A 24,715-nucleotide genomic window follows, 5' to 3' on the forward strand; every position below is an offset into this window, starting at 1 on the left:
TCCAATTTCGAAATTATGTGAATTTTTTTAGTCACTTTGCATTGTAAAAATTATGAAAATTATTGATCAAAAAAGGTTTTCGTGATCCTTGTACAAATTTCAGACTGAATGACAAGTAGTTTGTTTGCAATCATCTACTCCAGCACTACGTACATAATTTTTTCAAGGCACTTACTTCAGTGCGATTTATATACATAAAAAAAAACTATTAACACTTTCAAAAAAATGTTGTATACTCTCAATAAGTATATTAATAAATAGACAACACTTCATTTGTGTTGAACATTTTGTCCACTAAAAAAATTCTCATAAAATAACAATTTTTCAGTGCTTCACAGTGACAAGGTCCCTTAAAACAAAACAAAAACACAAAACTGCCAGAGAAAAGATCATGTATAAATTTAAATTAAATATCGAATCGAATATTCTGTATAAATTTCATCGAAGGCGTTGTAAAAATGTTATATAGCATGAAAATATTCCATCTCTAATTGATTAGTGTAAATAATGATCATATCGACGCATTTCAAGAATAAAATTTCTATATCATTGAACTACAAAAATTTACCAATGATCAACGAAAGAACTACAATTTTGTATAATAATTTAGATTGGCTCAATTGAAGTCCGATTAAAAATGGTTGATATTTCTTGTAGAATGTATACTATCTGTCGACACTTTCGTGACCGATGATATAATCCTGGGTTTTCTTAGCCGAAGACGTAGGATTAAATGAGTCGTTCATTTGCCAAAGTGATTTGCCAATTCCACGAAAGTTCCAAAATATAAAAGTCGGTACTAAAATTTGAAAAAATTCAAAAAGTGGAGTTGGTCAATTCAGACTGTGAACAACTCAAATTTTTATTACATTGCAATTATTATACATATATGTATATGTATGTATGGTGTCATGCAACTGATGGTACAATCGGATAGGGGGTGATTCTACGTGAAAAAATAAGTTGAAAATATAAAACAAAATGTTTTGCATTGAGACTTCGTTTTCGAGAAAATTGATTTTGAAGATTACATAATCCGAAACGCATGTGTTCGTCACGGTAGTAAGCAGACACGGAAAGCATACATCAGACGCGCGCTAGTCAAATCCTATTCAATTGCACGCGTATCCAGCAGATTATCAAATTCAATTATCACGAAAACGAAGTTTCAGATGAAAAATTTTATTCTATAATTTCGACTTATTTTTTCACGTAGAATTACCTCTTACGCGGTTATAGTACCAGTTATATGACACCCCGTATATACAAACAAATAATCCTGTATTTTTAAAAGAAACTAGTAACATAATTCAATTTTAAAACATCCACCCTTTTTCTTCCATTCCCAAAATGGCGGAAAGTGTCGGAGAACAAGGACGGGCATTACCTATTGATGCAGCACAAACTTTTTATTTCAGGAAAAATAAACACTAAAACATAATTACTCATTAGTCCACTTAATACAAATTCTGACGACAAATAGGATTATATGTTCTTTTTTAATCATACAGAACTGGTAAAATGAATTTTTAATCGAATTTTTCTTACTTTCGTGTTTGTCATTTATGGCCTTTTCATTTATACCTGTTATGCTTTCCGGTCTTTTCCGACCCAGTCATGTTCTCATTTCTTCAAAAGTAGTTTTATAGTTGAGAAAAGTGTAAGTTTATTACGAATGTGTATGTTTCTCATTCTTCATCATTATTTCTAATGTATTATATGTACTATATGTATGTATATCTGAACTAAGGACCCCAGCCACTTACAGACATGTCATAGAATTACCGGTTGCGAAAGTGTTAAGAGAAATTAGGAATTGTTACATCCGTTGATGTCTGTCAGGAAGACTTACGAGTTTGCTGTACTTATAAAGTATGGAACATTTCGTTCTTGCAAACGCGCAAAGACCATATGATAATTAATGGGTACATGTTCTGTATATTTGTGTAAAGGGAACCGCTGCAAATGATGTGTATGTAATTCTGTGTAAAATAAAACATTATAACACGTATAATATGAATTTTGTTCTTTAAATTATAATAATGAAATCAATTAATTCCATTATAATAATGTAATCAATCCATTTTTAAAATCCATTTCTACTAAACCATTTGTAAAATCAATTTATTTATGTTAATGAACACTTTTGAAAACAAGAACATTTGTATAAAAATTCATAATAATATTTCCAGTGACATAAATTTGTATGAGGAATTATTCATTGAAAATGTTAAAACTAAAAGTTGAATACCATGAATGTCATGTTTGTTTAGATACTTGTATGTATTACAAGTACAAAATATTTATACACATGCATGCTTTTTTAAATAATTTTCTGGACTCATAGCGTACATTACAAGAACTTACAACTACTGTACTTTATCCTAATTGTGGTAATCCTTCGAACAATGTATATTTTACTATTGTATACTGTTTAATCTGTTCAATATAAAGATAATAAAAAAACCTGTTAGTACAGATATTTCTTTCATCCATTATACATAAATAAGGCAACATTAATATGATTATTAAGAATAAGATGTTCTAAATCCAAACAGCTCACCCGTAAATAATGTCTGCTAAGAGACTACAGATGTTCAATGTTTATAATCAAAGCTATTGAAGCTCCTGTTGCATGCATAATCTAACAAATATCTTAATAGAAGAAATATATCTTTGATTAATTTCACTTCTTTCAAATTAATCTATAAAAATGTAAATTCGTATAAACATCCGCAGACTAATAATAATTAGTAGTTACTGATACCTAGTGCACTCTTCAATTTCTGCTTCGAGCAAAACAACATATCAAACACAATTCTTTTATAACGAACTGCTCGGTACTTCAATATAAATCTTCACACAATGTAACATTTTAACAAACAAATCCAAAGGAAGTTTCAATGAAAATTTACAAAAACTATTAAATTAATAATATATCAGACATGGATATGAACAGGTTATAAAAATGGCTGAATACCACCCAATTCGCCGTCTCTTTCCCACTGTCTAAAACTTGAATAACGAAAAATTTGCACATTTTTACTAAAATGTTACAAACCAATAGATGAATACAATTATTTCCGACTGGCTAGGCCACTACATACTAGAACTATCGATCAGCTCCGTGACGTAGTTAAACAAATGGTCGAGAACGCCTAATCGTTTCGATTCCACTGGTGAAACATGGGTGCTGGTAGTATTACGACTAACACAGCCCGGTCTGTCAATAATGCCGTCACGTCAGACGCGATCAACGAGAGTCAGAGTGAAGTTCTCAACGATGCATCCTGAATTGTACACCGTCGCGAAAACGAAATTCCTGTGAGAGGCCTTCGCATGGACAAATGGTTCCAAGATAGAAAACTCTGGCTCTTCGGTAGCACACTACCGCTGCTGCCAAGGTAAACACTGAGTCTTTTGCCGAATACAGTGGATAAAACAAGTAATTTCTTCGCTAAATAAATTCTTATATTTTCAATAAAATAAACGCAACAAAACAATTTGTTCACGTATGGAGATCTGCCACAGCAAATATGTTCAACGATACGAAAAACGTATAATAATAAAAGCACATTCTTCGAAAACTTCCTACAATTGTAGAGTAAAGAACAGAGGTTTTTAGAACACGATCTACAAATTTATATTATTTTTGAAAAAAAGCGGATTTGCGACAGTTTTTCTTGCACGTGAACATCTCAATGAAAAACTCTTCTAGTGTTTAATTGAACAGAATTTATAAAGTGAATTTATTGAATGTAAAAGTTATTATTAATATGAACAAAGTTTAATATTTTCCTTTAAGTCGATTGTAAAATTGAGAATTTATTTAGGTGTCCACAGTGCTGAATAACGATAATGAGAGTATTATTGTTATTTACAACTTATTATACATGCAGTGTGTACTACAATTATTTAAATTTTATAGTGGTTATTAACTATACTTTAAAAGGGCTGATGATAAAATAATATGTTGCGAATAAATTTAATATTCAATCCTGAACGTCATTTTTGTTAATTTCACAAAGTCTTATTTTTTGTTTCTGTTATTTAAAAAATATTGGACTTGGAAAGATTAATTTAAACATTTGAACTGGTATAGACCGTTAACCTCAAAGTTACTGTTAAGGAACCTATACCCTTGGAATTTATCTCATCCGAATGTTGGTGTAATTTCGATACAACTTTTGTTCTATTCACTTCTTAAACTCTGAATCTCATTTTTTAATTTTAATTTAGTTGCTTAATTATTTGTTCTCTCAGTGTTCAACATTGTTTAAACGTAAGAAAAACGGCGTGAAGATAGCAACTAAATAAAAGTGAAACAAAACTTCAGAAGTTGATTCTTTCCAGAAGACGTGACTTTGACATTGAAACGAATCGATCGATCGCTCTTACATTGTACATATTATCACGCAAGCTGCAACGTATACATACATTAAACGTCATAGATGAACTAACTCAGGTTACTACGTCAACAAGAAGGGAGATATTGTACCTGTGCGATTTAATACAAGCAAATTTTTATCATAACTGAACAGTTTCATTCAAGATTTTTATTTAGTAGCAAATTGAACTATTTCGTAGCTGTTCGGTGTACACATCCGAATTGTTGCAGCTAGCAATAGAATAACAACCACGTTAGAATACTATTAATAACAACAATAACAAATGTATTGAAGTATACACGGAAATTCAAATAATTTTGGAATATAGAAAAATTACAGAAATTGAATCGAGAAAAATGATAGAGTATTCTATTTACAATTAGTAAAAATTGTATTTTAACCTTACTTACGATTAGTTTCTATGTAGATATAGCGGTTCTATGCGACGAAATTACGTTCTTTTGTACGTGAGTATGTGTACTTTCACATCGATCGATTTTTCTGATGTAACTGTCAAGATAAGGTGATCGCAGAATGAATTATTTACGATGCATTTCACATTTATTATCTGAAATCTACTTCATTGTGAGAAAACGGTGAACCTCAACATTATGTACCACCAACTTCAATACAAATTGACATACAGGAAAGTATCACATCAATTCCGTCCATCTCAAATGTCTCCATTGTTTCAAGTACTAGTTAAAAGTTTTAGTTACAAAAGTTGTACAGTTGCAACAAAAACATAACATGATGGCAATAGTTTCTTTGCAGGTAGAGACATAGAGGAGACCTAGAGGTCAATTTTGTTTTCTTAAACGGAATGTCCAATTTTTTATAGTCAGATTGAAAACAATTTCAGATTCATAGTATTATAATATTAAGTTGCAACGCATGAAATTACCATTTCTATAGATCGAAACAGAAACGCTTACTTTTGAACAAATAATTTTTATTCAATCGGCATATGCATCACGATTAATAGCTTTCTTCAAACGACATTATCTGATACGTTCAGATTTTATAAAAATTGATGTTTTCAGATTGTATGAATTATCACACCCTGATATTTCCGATTCTCGATTAGGGAATATTTTGTTTCTTAGAAGGACACCCAATAATACAGAAAGTAATCCTTTGTTGGGGAAACATTTAGCAAATGTTGTGACTAACGCGAATCTATTTAAATTTAATGTAATTTCAAGAATCTAAATTCATATTGCAAAAGTATTCGAAACTTTGGTATTATATAGTTTACTTACGTAGAATAGTTAAACAATCGTAATAAGAACTCAATATTTAAAAGAGATAGAAAAAACACAACAATGTTATAATTTCTGCCTAGCCAAAAAAAAACAATGTAAATCACACTTAATTAAATAATCGCCGTTGATTATATTATCAGTTATTCGAATATCGACTATTTCATGTTGTACAACCGAATACTAAGGTACATTTATATTAAAACTCATCGTTTCTTAGATGTTCTACTTGGCAAGTATTTCATGACTAACATAGAATAATTTCAATGATTTTTTAATATGTTGTTGGGGACATGATTCTGAACGAGTTTTTCCTCAATACAAAACTCATGTTTAAGGGACTAACCTTCGATGACCTTGACCTCGACATATGTTGTTACGGTCACCCTCACTGATCTTCAGAATGTTTTAGCCATCGATCGTTGTTTGTTAAAAAGTTATTAACGAAAAAATTTGTCCGTAGGGTGTAACATAAATGTTGTCCGACCCGGAAATGGGGCACTCGGGGGGTGAATTGGAACAACTTTTCCCTTAGCAACAATGTAATCTGAAGCTTCGTTACCGAGATATTAACGAAAAACCGCGACCAATCAGAGCGCGAGTTGGCCAGCAGAGTTCCCGCGCTAGCGGTGGCTTCGCGCTACGCTTGTACTACGAAGCTCCGAACAAGTAGGTCAGCATGCATCGCAGGAAACTGCGTATAATAGCAAATAAAAAAGACGTAACAAATAAAATCATACTTTTTATCATCTGTCGTTTTTTATTTAAAGACATTAATGAATGAAACGTACATGTAGGCAAATTATGTGTAACGTAAAAAGACGAATGCACATTTACTTTTTTGTAAATTCCTTTTTACGAATTTATTAAAAAGTAACTGTGCATTCGTCTTTTTACGTTACACATAATTTGCCTACATTTATGCTTCATTCAGTAATCTCTTTAAATAACAAACGTCACATGATTAAAAGTATGATTTTATTTGTTACGTCTTTATTTGCTATTATACGCAGTTTCCTGCGATGCTTGCTGACCTACTTGTTCGAAGCATCATAGTACAAGTACAGCGCGTATCCACCGCTAGCGCGGGAACTCGGCTGGCAAACTCGCGCTCTGATTGGTCGGGGTTTTTCGTTAATATCTCGATAGCGAAGCCTCAGATTACACTGTTGCTAAGGAAAAAGTTGTTCCAATTCACCCCCCGAGTGCCATTTCGAGGTCGGACAACATTTATGTTACACCCTGTAACGTGTATACGTGCTGGCTATAAGTGGAAACCATAATGCAATGATCAGACACGTTAGCCAAGTCACCACCCAGTCCCACCACACACCACCCAGTGTTATCCACGAACTCAAAACAAGAATGTGGTACCGACATTTTTTGGGAATATCTCGGAAACTAGTGTTGTCTGTCGATTATACAAGGTGTATCAGATAACTTGATCACTTCGAACAATAACTTCAAGGTACACTTCATGCAAATTTTGAAACATGGAATTTAAATGGCATCAAGGGGCACATCTTATAAGGTACGTGTTTTTTTGTGGGTGGAGGCATTTCAGAGATTTCAAGGTCACCTTGATTTTTTTTAACGGAATGGGGTGTGAAATTCTGAATAAAAATGTGTTGCCCTTCATACGTCCTAAATTTAATAATTAACGAAATATTTACAAAATAATCGCTCTATTGAAATTTTTGTATTGAAGTTAGGGGCATCAGTTCGACCACCTATAGCTTCCAGATAGTAAGTACGTATTAAAAATTATTTTGCAAATATGTCGTTAACTATTAGGTTTAGGACATATGAAGGTTAACACATTTTTACTCGGAATTTGATACTTTAACGACCTATGGTACAAAAAATACATCATTCCGTTAAAAAAATCAAGGTAACTTTGAAATCTCTGATACCTTGTGTGATGTGCCCCTTGATGCCATTTAAGTTCCACGCCCCCAAATTTTCGTAAAGTGTATCGTTAAGTCATTATTCAAGGTGATCGAGTGAGCTGAGACACCCTGTATGTAAGGAAAAAGTTGTTCAGAATCTTGTCCCCAACAACACATTGCAAAATCATTCAAATCATTCGATGTTGATATATTAAATCATCCCCTTTTATTTTACCAATCCTATTACTTTCACTACGAAACATACATGTTCGACACCATACTTGTTAGTTTCGCGTGGAGCGGTCGATGCTCAAGGAATCTCAAAATGTCGACCATCTGCACCAATATAATGTTGTAGTCTATGAACCGTTGAATCCCTTGCATGTCTTATCGTCTCCATACATGGTATTATTTCGGGACCTCCAAGTGCCAACTATACAAGGCAGGAATAGGTAGGCTGTAGAATAGGTAGGAGATTCTTTACCACGAAAATGCTTAGTCTTACCTTTGTCGGCTCGACGGTGATAAAGAACGAAAACATGGCTGAAAATGACTGAGGACGAATGGAAAGGTTGACTAATTCCAAGGAGAACTCCTTGAGTGGAGATAGCAGTTTGTTCAAAATTATTTTAGAAATAAAAATTCTGTTTTTTGACAAATATAAGGTTGGTGGGTAATACAGTGCCTAGCTCATAAACTTGGTCACAGAAGGGTGACATATTTATTTTGATCAAATTACATGTTCTGTGAACCTCTTTTAAAGATTACAAAAAAATTATCACAAAGGGATGATAAAAGTGAATATAATGAATACAAATAAATATAAATTGTACAACACTTTTTACACTTAACTAATCTTTTGATAGTATACTCATGAATGTGTAAATCTGTGTAAATAACTTTTTGATCGTAGTAAGCTTAGTATTGTCCTACTGTTAGAAAGTACCGTTACTTAGAACCCAGAAGTTTGTACGAACTAAAACTTTATTAACTAGCACACAGTACAAAATGCACGATGCCCTCTAATATCAACAACTGAACTGCATTACTCCTACGTAATTAATTGTTTTTTAACGTCGTCAAATGACAAGTCGCCAGTTGTTAATTGATAATTTCTTCACTTATTATTATTAACAAGGAAACTTCGATAACCTGAGGATTCTGATATTTTTGAAACTGTGCAGGTTAGTAAAGGACCTCAATAGAAGTATCGGGCAATTTTTTTGCCTTACTACTTTTTAGTTCTTCTAAGCAAAAACACCCCTTAAAGATGAATGCGTGTTTCCCTATTTTCCTGTATATCTGTAAAACTATAATAGATATAAAAGAATTGTTGAGATGGAAATATGTTTAATATATTTGTTTAATATATGTGTTGTTTAAATACACAAATTAAGACATCATATAACATCCTAACAAATATTGAATAATTATTGTAGCATCTGTTACTCTGTCGTTCACTCGTTTCGCCGTTTTACTAGAAAAAATTGAATTCCTCGTCGGTGAAATAAAATGAAATGACAATTCCAATTCAAATACATATAATATTTCCCATCAACCTTATAATTATTATGTACACTCCCCTCCACAAGTATTAGAACACCCGTTCTGACTTTAAAAAATATAATACTTCATAGAGATTGTACATTTCATATCACTTTTATCATTCTGCATTAACGTAGTAATCATCTCTTGATACCTAATATTCCCTAACTGTTTTTAACACATTGAATAATTTTATAATGACTTATTGGGTTTATTTCGCATTCGTGAAGCGGTCTAGTGCCTACTTATGAACGGTCGTGTATGCCTGAAGGAATTGGTAATTACGATTCGTGAGCGATACTCATCGCAGCAGCTTTTAGTGGGCATAACTTACAGAGTTCGCTAAACCCAACCGGAAGTTACGTAACCCCTACTGTCCCCACTGTCACATAGGTATCGCGCCAAAAATATTTTAACCCCGTTCATGGTCGTCACTTAAACGTACACGGTATGACGGCTGGATATCGATTGTCAATAATCAAGAGTACACTTGCAAAGTAGTGTTTCAGCACGTTTAGTAACGCTCGGTATGTTCCACGACAAGGATCTTTCGGCAATACAAGTCAATGAACACCATTCTAGGATTTTTGTATGTATACATTGTATAATACGTAATTTTGGGCATAATAATCGCGTGAAAATTGCTCGTTTGTCAAAGTGCAAGGGTTGTGTGTCATTTATACAATATATGCATGGCAAATTTCAACCAATACGCTACACTTATCTGTTCATACGTAAAACACCATTGTGCATTTGTTTTTATTATGATACACTAAAATTGAATGTAATTTAAATATTTTTTAAATGTAATATTTCGATTTTGTACGATTTTTATAAACAGTAAAGGTATATATAATTAATAAACTCTTGGTGTTTACAAAAATAAAGTAGGACTTACTATTTTCTGTTTCTCTGTATTGTTAATAGAATAAAAACTTCATTAAATGTAGTAAAATTTTTATTTGATTGTGTTCTACACATTCATATACATGACCAATACACACAATCCGAACTTTAATAATTGTGTTGAAGTGATAATTGCAATCCGGTTTTGTTCTCTGTAGTAAACATTGACTAAATGTTACTTGAATATTGTAAATACCTGAATAAGTAGCTAATGTATAATAAAATTGATCATTTTAATTAAAATCTGTTCACCCGTATTGCCCGCTGTTTTTGTCTAATACAAGCTACAAAATTTTAATAGACATTAAATATGACTTTCTGCAATATTAGGGATAAATAACTATTCCGATGTTAATGTACATTCATTTTTATTATTTTGGCATTCACTATTTTGTTAGCAATTGCAATCAGAAAATTATCCAATGTCCGCAGTAGAGTTTTGGCAGCGTATTAAAAGGTCAAAACAATCATGAACGCTTTCTGGGACCTAATTTTAAGGTATCTCAAACTCTAAATCAATTCCATTACTTTTCTACTCGCCTATAACACGCGAATCACCCCGATGTCAATAACAGCGGCGGTATTCACCTTATTATTTTTCAAGTAGTCCACGATACGTCTGTGACTCGAACGCCGCGTTACGTATTATGAAGGACTCGCGAGTTAAAAGAAATCATTCCTGACACGAGTAATTTCATTTGCGATCGCTCGAACCAATTTTACGAAACATTTCATAAATGCTTCTATAAAGTAGCGAACGTAAAATTTTATCTTGGGGGGAGCCGAATTGAACCGATAAAAATATTTTCAATAGAAATTCATAAAATTTATTAGGTGATCGTAAAAATTTATTTAAAGAATAAAATCTAGTGTTCTTCTCTATTTGCAAAGCTCTTGAATTACTTCAGTCGTGGTTACTTCAGTGTCTATGAAGTTTCGTAAATGTATACACTTACTAGTCGCATTTACGTACGATTTTAGCAAAAATATAAATCGAATATAAAAATGTATAGTATTTCTAGTAAATGTATTCATTTCCTAGATAATTCATACATTTCCTACAGCATATTAGGAAGAACATAATGTCGAAAAAGTATAATTGTTTAAAATGTAGGTGTATTTAAAGAACAAAAATGAAACCTGAAAACTTTATTTGATAATTTTGGGATCTTTTTTAAGAAAATTGGTTTTTTTTATTTAATAAATACTAGAATATAGGTTAGGTTAGGTTAGGCTATATTTTTATTTAATACACTTAGAGAGAAACAATTATAATGTAAAATAAATACTTCAGTTACATAAGTGAACAGAAAACTCACCTTCATAGTGTATTTATTTACTTTAATAATGCAAAGTAAATGATTTTCACCCGTGAAATTAACTACATATGTGAACTGTAAAGACGCCTCCCTATTATGACCAAATTTATGGGTTATATAATTCGTATGAACAATTGCTAGCAAAAGTGTTTATTGAAATTAATGCATGTTTCTGCATGCTTTCACTAAATCAGACATATAAGTGTATTTACTAATAAAAGTATAAATTTCGTTTCTTATGAATACATTTACTAATTACTTATGAATACATTTAATAAATTAATAATTTTTTAAGTAATAAATCAGGTTCCTTAAAGTTAAGGTTGCAGCGGGCCGCTCAAATTATTGAGTTTTCAATTTTCGCCCGCTGGAAAAAAACTGTTGCACATCGCTAGATTAGTGTATAAAATGTGCTATGAAGCGAAATGAACGCTTGTTTTAAAAAAACTTTATGATTTATAAGTTCTCTTTTCCGCGACATAGTAAATACATTCGATGGTTTGAGATGGATGATTTAATCGGTAAAGAGGTTATATTACACGTGAAAACAAATCGAAAATGTAGAAAAAATTATTCGTATGTTAATGCTTCGATTCCGATATACATAATTGAGATTGAAAATTCGTGTAATACGCGTGCACATGGATATCAATTTACTCGTATGCCTGCTCATTAAAACTGACCATGTAATAACTCGCCATATAAACACTGACAGTGGCATGGTATTGTTACTATTCCACAGTACCTTGATATAAAATGATAGTGACAGTGGGAGACAGATAATAGTGTATACCACTGGCTGCATTCATTATCAGTAGTAATTGCAAGTGCTGGTCAGACATGTCAAGAAAATGTTATATCCGCTCGTTTTCATAATTTCAATCAGAGGTTGACAAATCTTATCGAAACAGTGTAGTATGAAACAAAATGAAATTCTGTTTTGTTCACCCTTGAAATTTGTGGAATTTATGCTACTTGTACTGATGCTACTTATGTACGTGCGACCTTAACAAATTATTTAAATTCATCGCTTTAATTGAAATTTGAACTTTTTAATTTGACATTTTTGTAAAATAAAAATTTATGGGACACGTGATTATTAATAATAATTACATTACACGAAGTTTTGAACTTTTTAATTTGTTAACTTATTAGAACTATTCAATTATTTCTATTTCTTTACAACTATATTTTGTCACTATTTAATTTAATTGATAACTATAACACGTCTTTTCCTAGTGAATGAATGAATGTTTGTATTTACAAAAATGTCTAACGTTACTCTACAAATTAATAATCTAGATTATAATTTTGTTATGAACAGACATTCTGTTCCAAGACTATGGATATCTGACAAGTGTTAACATCGACAAATATTTATTTTTCTTATATCCAGAACTATTACCTTTCATATGTCTTGCTTTCAGTTGATTGAATTCAGTCTAGTCATAGTTTCTTATAGCAATCGATGAAGTTTCGATTTCGTTCGTGAAATTAGTTGACAGTACGATGTAATCACGGGATCGATGAAACGTTTTTAATCAACATCGTTAACCTTTCGATGGCAGCGATGCTTTTCCCGCCGATATAAACTTGAATTCGCCGCGTCGTTTTAAATTCACCACGTTATTTATTCATCCCGCTTAAATCCGTTCGAGAACCTCAAAAGCCTCGAGTATGGTAGATCACTTATGCATAGTTCGACATGGTCAACGACTTAAAATTTGCAAATTATCGGCAGCGCGTGCCGCTTTGGTAAGCTGATAAATAGACTACGGATGTTTATACAAATTTCTATTCTTAAAGGTTAGTTTATAAGAACAGGTTACCAGACAGATGTTTATTTACTCTGCTACGAACTTAAAGAGGTTAAAAATAAAATAAAATCTTCCTCAAGGTTTCCATGAGATTTTCATTATATTCCATTTTGCATTCGAGTGGACAATAAACGCATTAACATTCGCAGTGATTAATAATGCAGTAGAAAGTTAAGTATTTGTAATTAGAAGCTGTGAATTTTATGCATTTTGGGTAATAAAAGAGGGTATACAGGATATTAATATAAATGTGGGACATTTTTATAGGATGGATTCTATAGGTCATAGTAAAGCGAAAATCAAAAACGACGAAATTGCGTTTGAGGCTTCGTTTCCGAATTGTTAATTGTCGAAATACGCCTAACGTGACAGTTAATTCTGCTTGAAAAATGCGTCCTCAAGTTTACAACAATTTGGGGAATTGTTGTATCCTAATGTAACACGTTCAAAAAATCAATTTTTTTTGCACAAATAAAAATTATAATATTTCGAAAATATGTTGCCAAAAGTTTGAAGGCGAGTTCACAAAAATAACAAAATTACACACCATTAAATGAGACGCGCTAGAGTTTGAAACGACAAGGGACAAAACTGCAACCTTGTAGCTACTAAGCACCACTATGGTGGCATCCCTCTAGGTGACGTTTTTAACGAAGGACTATTACAGTGGTTTACTTATTTCCTTGCTTCTAAAGCTCTATACGTTACGTGGGGGGTGATGTGAAAATGTCTATAATTTTTTCTTTTTCCTTTATTTGTGCACTCCGCGATCAGTTCCGCCGTAATTAAAGAGTTAAACATGTTTTTCACGAAACCACGTTATTTAAATTGGTGAGTCGGATAACTCAAAAACTAATCAGCTGATGAATTTCAAACAAAGCTCATTCGATTCGTTATTTTCTCCAGGGTCTATGCCTAAAATGTGTATTCAATTTTTCATTTATAATACTTTTCGAAAGTATACTTATCGAAAAAGACTCATTTTTCTTTCGAACACTAGACCTTTTCAATTTTTCTATCTAGTAAACTATCTAACGTCAAGAAAATTTTTCATTTGTTGACTTCAAATTACTGTGACAGGTGCTACACTGCACGCCAACAACGGCTATATTGCCGAAAAGGTTGACACGATTGTACATACACTTGTCCAAATAAATAATTAAAAAAAATTAAATTAAACAACTTTTCTATAATTTAAGAATGTTTCCTTATATCCTAAGACAGTTTATTCCCATATTATCAATAGTTTTTTCAAGAAAAATTCACAAAGACCACTTGCTTTTAGACGTGTTACACTGGGATCCCCCTTTATTAACTCAGAAATGAAGCTTCGAACGCAATTTTATGAATCGTTATAATTATATTGCGTTGAAATGATATTCCAATAACCTAAAAAAGTTATTAAATTCATGGAGGGGGAAGGTTTTTTTAAACCGCGCAGATAATATCTTTTTTATGCATCCATATAATTCTACGTTAAAAACTGAACAACTTCCGTTTCAAATATTTTTCGATACGACGATTAGTTTACACGTAATTGTCAAACGTATCATTCGAGCGCCGAACTTTGAGGAGCTATTTCACCCCTTCAAACCATTTCTTAGCAAAACCAAAAAAACATGCATTCAACAGTTTTTAATTCTCTACAAATTCATGCCAGTCTGAACGAAAAAAATATTTCGCTCTGGGGATATTCTATTGTTAGTCTGAAACGCAGAATCCGCTATACAGATATGTAGATATAGATATGTAGATATAGAGTACCGGACAAAAGTATTCGTACACCCTTTGAAAGCGGAACAACTTTTTTAAAATTGCTTCAAATGACTTGAGTTCTTTTGTGATGTTAGGGTCATTATGTAGTTTACTAAATAATGTGAAATAAATTAATATATAACTAACATAAATCTTCGATATGTACTTATAAAATTTTCATTATAGCCTCAGATTAAAAAGTTGTAAAAAACGACCTTTACTATTTTCTTCGCGATTCCGACCAATTGCAACTTTTTCATTTTTTTTTTGACACAGTAAACTAATGTCCCTACTTCATAAAAGAACTGAAGTCATTTGGAGGAATTTTAAAAAAGTTGTTCTGTTTTAAAGGGTGTACGAATACTTTCGTCCGGTACTGTATCTACAATGAGATATTCAGTAACCTAAGAGTACACTTACATTGTCTAGTTATTAGAGCGCTATATGTAATGGGTCCAAATGGACCCCGTGTACTCGACATGAGGTCGACCACCAGACGACCCGTTGTACGAAGGTTTATATGGGGCGGGTAACATGAAATTTTCATACGAACTGGCCAGCATTACACGATCCAAGAACGCATGCGCCAGGTTCCGATTCAAATAAAGGGAAAGCCACAGGGGAGCTTGACCCTTGGTCATCGCCGAGAATGCAGACAGTTTGGCCTGCAGCCTTTACCGCGATAGCATGCTTTTTACGCAGCAGTTCACCTCCTTGCCATGCCTCGCCAAGTATAAGAAGTGGGTAACAAAAGCCCGAAAATTCTGTTTCGAACACCGATGATGCACCACCTTCGACAGACAACTCGTTGAAAATTTGAAAAGCTTCAGCAGTGAATTTTTCGATTACGTTGGTGTACATGGAATATCGTTCTCGTGCTGCTCAATTGTTGCGATACATTTACACGAGTTCAGCTACATTTGTTTGTCTATTTCATTGCATCATATTGAACAGAAGGATACGATTTGAAAAATATTTTATCATTCAAAAAATTGAAAGCTAATGATGTAAAATATCACATTAAGACTGATATTAGAAGAACATTAGTGTATTTCAATATGTTCAATTACATTATACTTGGTTTTTTGTCGTTTGATAATGTATCTTGAGTTCGTTTTGAGTACTTGGTTTCGTTTTTCTTAAGTAAAGAATGGTGGCAGAAGAGATTTTGGATATTAGAGTCCCTGTACTTCACTAATGTTAAGAAGGAAAAATTCGAAATTATATTGAAATCATTGCAAGTGTGTGTAAGAGATTTTCAAATGATAATAATTTAAAAGACATTTTAAATTGTAAAAGCAGTGTTCCTATGACGAGATTGAAAAGAAGTTCATTCCATATACACCGATATAAAGATAGTCAAAATATGATATTTGAATAATAGAAGGCGTTTGAAGATAGTAGAGAAAACCATTCGCAATATCTGTTGTCAGCAAGAATGCATGTGTATCAAATAAATATTCAAACTTAATTTCCTCAAAGAACAGAGCCTTATGTGTTCAAATTTAATCGTATGTTTTCGGCTTCCTTTTCCATAAAAAATCATTTGCTCTTTGGATGTAATAGCTTCAAAAAGCACAGAATATGAAATATTCATTCTATTCGATAGGAAAGCATCTCCTATTATTCTGTAAATGTTAGTAAGTAGATAGCAACGTAAGGTCCGTTTTTCTCTTCCATTACTCTGTCCCTTCTTACTCGCAATTTATACTCGTAGTCGAACAGATCAGCGACGCCAGTAACACGATCTACGAATTGTGATTGTCATTGCACTTCAATGGGAGCACGTGTGCATTCGCGTGTCACAATGCATGGAGATAGCATCCACGTTGGACTCATAATTGTGTCACATTCTTCACGTGAATGTTTAGCTGCTAGGTTTCAGCAACACAAATATGCATTTTCAATTATTATTTTTTTCATCCTCCAAATAATGTGGACTTTATACACTTAGAGAATACACGAATGCAAATTATGTACCAACTGTATGTGTTGTTTAGAATTATATGAAACTCTTATAATAGGACATAAATTTTTGTTTAATTCCATTCTTTGTAAATTTCACTTGCACAGCCGCGGTATAATGATTATTACGTGTATCAATAACTAATCCACTTTTCCTCGCCAAATTTTAACTTTATTACTTTAACAATATTCGTTATATTGTTCTTCGCTGTAATACACCATTTTTATTAGACAGGAGGACGGACAAATAGTTTCACATTACCACCTCTCTAAGGGAATAGTGAATCATTCGTTTATACATATAATTACAACATTGTTCTTATTACTTCAAACTCACTAATTAAATAAAAAATTACTAAGAAATAATTGAACATCATATTATACGATACTAATAATATTAACACTTTGTGTATAGCACGCACTCTGTTTAGAAAACTTTGGATTTGTTAAGAAACAATCTTATTATTTTGTACATTACTGCTTTTGTTACATGCGTCTGCTCCAATATTCATTTTACAAGCTGTTATTATTATTCACCACGATTTAAAAAGGAATTACTTGAAATTTACCAAAATATCAGCGTATAAATCTAAAATGAAACGTGTTTAACAAATTATATCTATTTTATTGGAGTATACGTTTAGTGTACCGTTAGAGTAACGTGCAGTGAAATGAGTATTATCTCAAAAAAGGAGGGCTTTGTTTTTGTTTAGGTCACGCGCACCAAGCAAGGCGATGGAAAGATACGAACGGCTGGCGCGACTTGGGGAGGGTAGCTATGGTGTCGTCTTCCAGTGCAGAGATCGTCAAACTGGAAAATTGGTAGCTGTGAAAAAGTTCCAACAGACCGAAGATGATCCCCTAATACGAAAAATCGCGTTGCGTGAAATACGGCTACTGAAGGTCAGTATGAGTCACATTTTCACGTGATTTTCGTTACTAAATGTTTCCCCTATGCGATAAAATTTCGTACTTCTTTGAAAGAATTGAAGTATGGGCATAAAGTAGACTTTGTGTATACATTTAAACGTATGGCACTTACAGTCCCTTTTATATCCAGTTTTTAAATAATAATTCTCGGGATATTTAATGCAAAACAATAATAAATTACTTTAAAAATGCTGATCATAGAATGCTAGAACGTTTAACATTACTTTAAATTAGCATTAACTTTTCGGACACTTTTTTCACACACTTTTACGCGCAAATACAGTGGCCGAACAAATTGTTATTAGAGCCACTCGCATAAATTAACGATTGTACCATTTAAACTATATTTTTCATAATTACATAAGCATAGTTTTTTAGTGGACAATTGTTAATTAAAAATTGTCCAGTGTAAAAACCTTGATATTGTAATTTTATTTCCACACAAACACCAGAAAACATATTTTCTAATAATTTGATTACCCAGTGTGATTCACATATAGAAAGATCAAATTATTCCGTTCAAAAAGGGTTGCAATTGTGTTTTCTAAAACCAATTGGTGCCCTTTTGAAGGAAACAAACTTTAAGAAACCGTTACGAAAACGACATGAAAAATCGTAAAATTTTTACGATGCAACCCCTCCCCCATCTTAACTCACGAACACAATGACCCATAAAGTTGCCTAGGTCTACTACGTGTTAACTTTTAGCATATTCTAAACCTAGCTTCGCGACTGAAGAGCTTAAAATATTTTTACTCTGACTCTAAAAACAAATTACCAAGTGTACACATTTAAATAACAGTTTGAACGTGACGTCATACAATTAACAAATTTTATCTGAACGTGCTCGTGACTTTGTTTAAAGTGAAACATGGTCAGCAACGTACTGTAACTATTATCAGAAAATCTACGAAGGAAGCTTTCTGCCCCTAGTTCCTCCACTGGCCGATACTAACCCTGCACGTCCACACGTTTGGGTGAATGACCCCTCGTACCCTGAAAGTACAAAACCTTCCGTCGACTGTCTCCGATATAAGGTGATCGAAATTAAAAGTCGAATCGAAGAATCGAGAACGCGTTTTTTAAATTGGATGACAGTGGACGAGCTCGTTTTAGTGATTTTCTAGAATGGTGTTGGAGAATCGAGGAAAAATTCATAATCTTATACAGCCGTGTTAGTCGCATAAATCTACGGTCAGCTACAAGAAGTGGCCAACGGTCAATACCGCGGCGGTCAATATCTTAGCGTGTTCTCCTCTTGCCGACCTAGCCTTATCGAAATAATCGGAGGGTTCCCACCGAAACATATGCGCATTGAAACGAGCCACCACTGTGGCCTGACATTTCGCCTCAAGGATATTTTCCTTTCGTGCACAAAATAAATCCGGGCTGCGATGTTAATGATTTCCTTTTGCCAAGAGTTTTGACCGCAACATGTGTCCGCAATGTGTACCAGCGGACTTCACCTGGATTTTTTTCTCTCAGGTCACGGAATTTTTAGACTTCCTTGAAACCGCGCGTGCCCTCTGACGTATCTCTTGATCCTTCTCTTGTGACCGTTATTTGGTATAAGCATATTTTGATATAGTGCGTTCGTATGATATTGTAGTTTCTTCCCATTCACCTCTTCCTCGTTAGCAAAATACATACGTATAATGTAATGCTGTTAATGTAATAAGGATGAGCTATTATAATATTTTATTTTGATATTCGGATACCACTGACTGTTTGATAGCAGAGTTGGACAGAATTTTATTCGAATATATAATACGTAGTGAAAAGCAGCAGTACATAAGAGCAAAGACGAGATATAAGAATAGACCTTATGGGACTTGGTGTCCCACGAAAATCACGCTGGCTCGAGCGCACCTCTCTAGGTACTTTATGTCATTACGTTTATTCGTCATTCGAAGCTCTTTATCTATATAGATATGTATTGAATTTGCCCATTTCTGTTTGATAGATTATACACTTATGTTTCTGAACTAGTGGTAAAAACTGACATTAAAAGAAAGAAAAAAGCATTTTAATAAACACGGGTATGTATGTACATATTTATGTATGAACGTGACGCCATTTTGAATAACGAAAAAGTTATGAATAACAAACGCTGGAAAGAATCACTTGAACCGATATTAAATATTATTGAAAATATAAACAAAAGCTCATTCTTTGCCGTCTCAATAAACACGCCATAGAAATATTATATAAACTCATAAATTAAAAAATTAAATACACGTGGACGATTAAGTTACCGACTTATGCCTATTCAGATATCCTGTTTTCTTTAGTACTGTTAACCAGTTAAGTTCCTACCTATATTTTACAGACGTTCTATATAAAAAAAGGAAACATGCAATGAATAACAATAAATTACTTTCACTTATAACCTTTTGACTGTGTAATACTGAAAAACTAAACGCTTACTGTGAACGTCATTCAGCCCTTATGAACGATCGTTATAGAATTTTTGTGCGAGCTACATACTGAGAATTACTAATTTTTATGCAACACGGAAGCTTCTACTTTGATCTTTTATTACATATAAGTATATATGTACATATAAATCATATACTTGATCTGATTTTTATTTAGATAAATATCATCTGACGCCTATAACACTTGAAGGTTTAAACACAGCGTAAACACAAACAGAGTATATCTTTTTTTATCGTCCAACATAAGTATTACTGCAATTGCTCTCTACAGTCTTTGTTTATAAGGTACTCTATTTTGTTATATACAAAATATAACAAAAATTAGGAGACTCAATGAGTTTAGAACAATTAAATATTTAAAAAACTAAACGTAAATGAATTATTAGAAAGCTAATTTTTTGTCCTTTTAAAAGTGAATACTAAATTTAGCAAAAAAAGTTAGCAGACCTAACCCAGACCTAACCCAATCAGCCAAACCTGCAAAGCCAAATTTTGTCCAATGCCTGTTATAAAGTTGCGGGCTACAAGTTTAATGCAAGATTTGCTATAAACTACTTGCGCGCACATTGGCAGTAACATAGGCAGCAAATTGACAGCAACATATACAGCAAATTGGCTTGCGCAAACCTTGTTCCGGTTTTGCCCTCAATTTGACATAGGTCATATTGCAAGATTTTCTGCCAATTTACTTTACCATTTTGTCAGATAGCATTGCCTACAAAACCTAAGTCAAATGCGGAAACAGATGGCTATGGTTTTTTAGACAAATTTTATCATTTATTGCTGGTAGTTTGCTTGAAACTTGTACACAACTGATTATCAGGGTAATTACTTCTTGGTACACCCAAAAATTCATCAGACATTGTTTCTGACTTACGCAAATATGTACTTGGAACAGAAAGGGTAATAATATGATCCAAAATCCTTGGTGCATGATTTCTTCCAATAGTTTCCGCAATAACATTTCATTACACTAGTAGTATAATATAAAGAATGAATAGAACAAATATTCTTCTAATATTAAATAGATATTACGAATGTATATTTTACAGAATCTTAAACACCCGAACCTGGTCAACCTATTGGAAGTTTTCAGGAGAAAACGGAAGCTGCATTTAGTCTTCGAGTACTGCGAGTACACATTACTGAATGAGATGGAAAGATATCCCAGTGGTTGTCCAGAAATCACCACGAAGCAACTCACATGGCAGATTCTACAGGGCGTTGCGTATTGCCATCGGCTCGGTTGTGTCCATAGGGATGTGAAACCAGAAAACATCTTAATCACAGCAGACGGTGTGGTGAAATTATGTGACTTCGGTTTCGCGCGAATGCTCAGTCCCGGTGAAAATTATACAGAATATGTCGCAACTAGATGGTACAGAGCACCTGAACTGCTGGTAATTTTTTTTAACAATTAAAACATTGTTTTCGTTAATAAATTCTTAACTGTCACTTTTATGTCAAATAATGATTTTTAAAAAATTCATGTCGTAGTAGCTTACTTTGAAGAAATATAGTTTATAACTTATTTTATAGTAATACCATGTTTCAACATACAGATTTGATTTTATATTACAATTATAGTAAATACTTACTTTTCCAGAAAATAAATTTCATAATCTTATTCAAATTCAAGACTAAGAAGATACTAATGAAGAATGTTTTCTGTAATGGTTTTTGCATTGACTTTTACTGTTTTGTTAAATTTTTATTATAAATATCATAAATTAATGTGACATAATGTAAAATGTGAAAAATTGAAAACTTAATAATACTATAAGTGATCATTTTATGCTGACCACTCTGTGGTTGGAAAAATTTACAGTATAATAGAAATGTATGCTTATTAACAGTTATATGTGATTATTTTTTCAACCTCAAAGTTTTGAATTTTTAATTCAAAGATTCGACAATTTTATTAAACTCCAGTTTGATTTATCAATCTCACTTATATGAACAAATTTTAAACTACCCTTGTTCTCTGATCTCTTCAATTGAGACATTAGAATTTAAGTAGAATTTAATAGTAAATACAAAAAATGATATGTCTTCTCAGGTTGGGGATACTCAATATGGTACACCAGTAGATGTATGGGCAATTGGCTGTGTCTTCGCAGAATTAATACGTGGAGAAGCATTGTGGCCAGGTAAATCAGATGTAGATCAACTGTACCTAATTCGAAGAACTCTTGGCAACTTACTACCAAGGCATGTGGCCACTTTCCAGCAGAATGAATTTTTTGCTGGTATCACCCTGCCAACACCTCAAACACTTACTCCTCTAGATGATGCTCTACCTAATAGAGGAAATACTGCTATGCAGGTATACAGTCACTCTACCATATTGTTGTAGAATACAAAATGTCTACAATTTATATTCATGAATAATTTCATTTTATTTGATCTAATAGCTTGACTTTCTAAAAAAATGTTTGGACAAAGATCCAGATCAAAGGTGGACTTGTGAACAACTCCTACAGCACTCTTATTTTGAGAACTTCCATTTCAAAATGCCTGAGGCTGAAATGGAAGAATTTGAAAAACTCAAAAAATACAGAGATCGTTCAAGAGTGAGCATATTTATAAAATACACTGTCTGATATAAACAATTTGATTTCCTACAAAGTTAGAAGTTTATATGTATTATAAATAGTAACATATTATTCTAATACTGTTATTACATTTCAGAATAGTAACTACAGTCAAATATTACCCCAACTTCCTAAAGCTGGTGCTTCGTTACATAGTCAAAATGAAACTCGGCCGAGAAGCTCCTCCATGCATCATCAGCAGGATTTTGACCACCTGCCTACTATCAAAGGTTGTAATTAAGCTCTTCTGTGATTATAAAGTACTTGTACAGGATGACCACAAAACTAAGAACACTAATTTGGAATCTGATAAAGAACATAGACCTTAGCAAAACAAATCCAGTAAACATACATATATTCATAAATGATATCTTATAGATCATGTCATCAGAAATTTTTACATTTAACTTTTATATTTGATTTTTATTGAACTTTATATTTGGCCAATATATAAAAGTTGAATTTCATTACTAAACATATTGAATAACTTTTTCAGTTAATTATTACAAATTATTATTGCTGTGAAGTAGAGTATGTCTGTGATTTATTAAAATTTCTTTAGCCTTCGATGTAAAGAAAAAAGTATATAAAAATATATATTTATTAAACTTGTTTTTCTAAGAGCTGCAAATTTTATCAGACCTTAATTTTATGTCCTTACTTTTGGGTACACCCTTGTATCCATATGTGTATAATACATATTCATATATATTTATTTAAACTTTATAAATATTCATTATGGATTAATTATTAATACCTTTTGTTTGTATTTGCACATTTGTCTTTGAACTCTTAATGATTTTGTTTTATTAGCATGGTTTTCATGTTATATACATATTTATTATTGTATATACATTATATGTGTGTACACATTAAAATAAAATTTTTTACAAAATAATCACAATTATATTAAACCTATTTGTAAATGGATGTAATTACTGATTTATTTTTAGTATGGTAAGTAAATCTTCTACACTAACACTATGAACAATAAAATCAATGGATAAGTATTCAAATTCATTTCTGTTGTTTTATTGTAACTTATGTTATATAAATTATAACATATACAATTTACATATTTCACGCACTTCATTCTTTATATTCACACTTTGACAAATGAATACTTTCACTACATATAGTATTAAAACAACTTCCTTCCTTATATTTAGGTACTATCAATAGAATCTTTTTCTTTTTTCTTGTTTACAAAATTCTGATACAAACGTACAACAGGATGTTCGTGCCTCTCATGAGGTGGAACATATTTTTGTTGCAGTAAATACCAACCATATTGAAGTCCAAGAAAACCAGTCAGACACACCCACACTTCATAATTTGCCATTCTTATGTCAACTTTTGTCTCACAAACGTACTTCAAATAAAGATGTCGAATGCTTGCTTTACTAAACGAATTTTAGGTTAATCTCATTACCACGAATTTCTACAGAATAATATAAAAGATAGAGCTTTCGTACGAGATTATATGTATTAATAAGTTTTTTTTAATACAACCTTACCTAACGCTAATCGCAAAATTTGTTTATTTAAATGAGAATCTCCGGCGTTTGTTTTAGGAACAGTTGTAGGTTATATACATCGACTATTCATTCTCTGTACGGATAGGACTCGTCAAAACGAAGTCATTTTTGCAGAAACGTAATATTGCCTTTATTTGTTAACTATTTATTAACACATGAATGAGACCGAATGAAATATGTTGATACTTGGCTGATGCTTGAAAATACTTGAAAATGCAAGAATCTGGTACGATCTGCTATCAATTACCAACTTGTACCAACTTGTAAACCGACGAGCAAACTCGACTTCCGTTAGGGGAAAATGTGGCGCGGGAGAAGAACTTCCTACCACTTGGTATCGGCAATTACTGAAATTTGCACCAAATTAAC

General features: G+C 32.5%; 1 protein-coding gene across 1 annotated transcript; it reads left to right on the forward strand.

The window, feature by feature from the left end:
- The first annotated feature begins 3,339 nt into the window (after positions 1-3,339).
- LOC107194906 (cyclin-dependent kinase-like 4) lies at positions 3,340-23,049 on the forward strand. The gene is made up of 6 exons (XM_015584619.1): positions 3,340-3,404; positions 17,560-17,749; positions 21,267-21,614; positions 22,274-22,540; positions 22,629-22,787; positions 22,906-23,049. Exons 1-6 carry the CDS (start codon positions 3,340-3,342, stop codon positions 23,047-23,049), a joined length of 1,173 nt encoding a protein of 390 aa, XP_015440105.1.
- Positions 23,050-24,715: the final 1,666 nt, after the last annotated feature.

Source organism: Dufourea novaeangliae, unplaced genomic scaffold (assembly GCF_001272555.1).
Source record: "Dufourea novaeangliae isolate 0120121106 unplaced genomic scaffold, ASM127255v1 scaffold8, whole genome shotgun sequence".
In the NCBI taxonomy this organism is placed as follows: domain Eukaryota; kingdom Metazoa; phylum Arthropoda; class Insecta; order Hymenoptera; family Halictidae; genus Dufourea; species Dufourea novaeangliae.

Excerpts from the sequence above, each read along its gene's own strand:
- LOC107194906 (XM_015584619.1), top strand. The coding sequence starts at position 3,340 with ATGGACAAATGGTTCCAAGATAGAAAACTCTGGCTCTTCGGTAGCACA. Across the intron at positions 21,615-22,273 it reads ACAGAGCACCTGAACTGCTG|GTTGGGGATACTCAATATGG; the intron begins GTAATTTTTTTT and ends ATGTCTTCTCAG. Across the intron at positions 22,541-22,628 it reads GAGGAAATACTGCTATGCAG|CTTGACTTTCTAAAAAAATG; the intron begins GTATACAGTCAC and ends TTGATCTAATAG.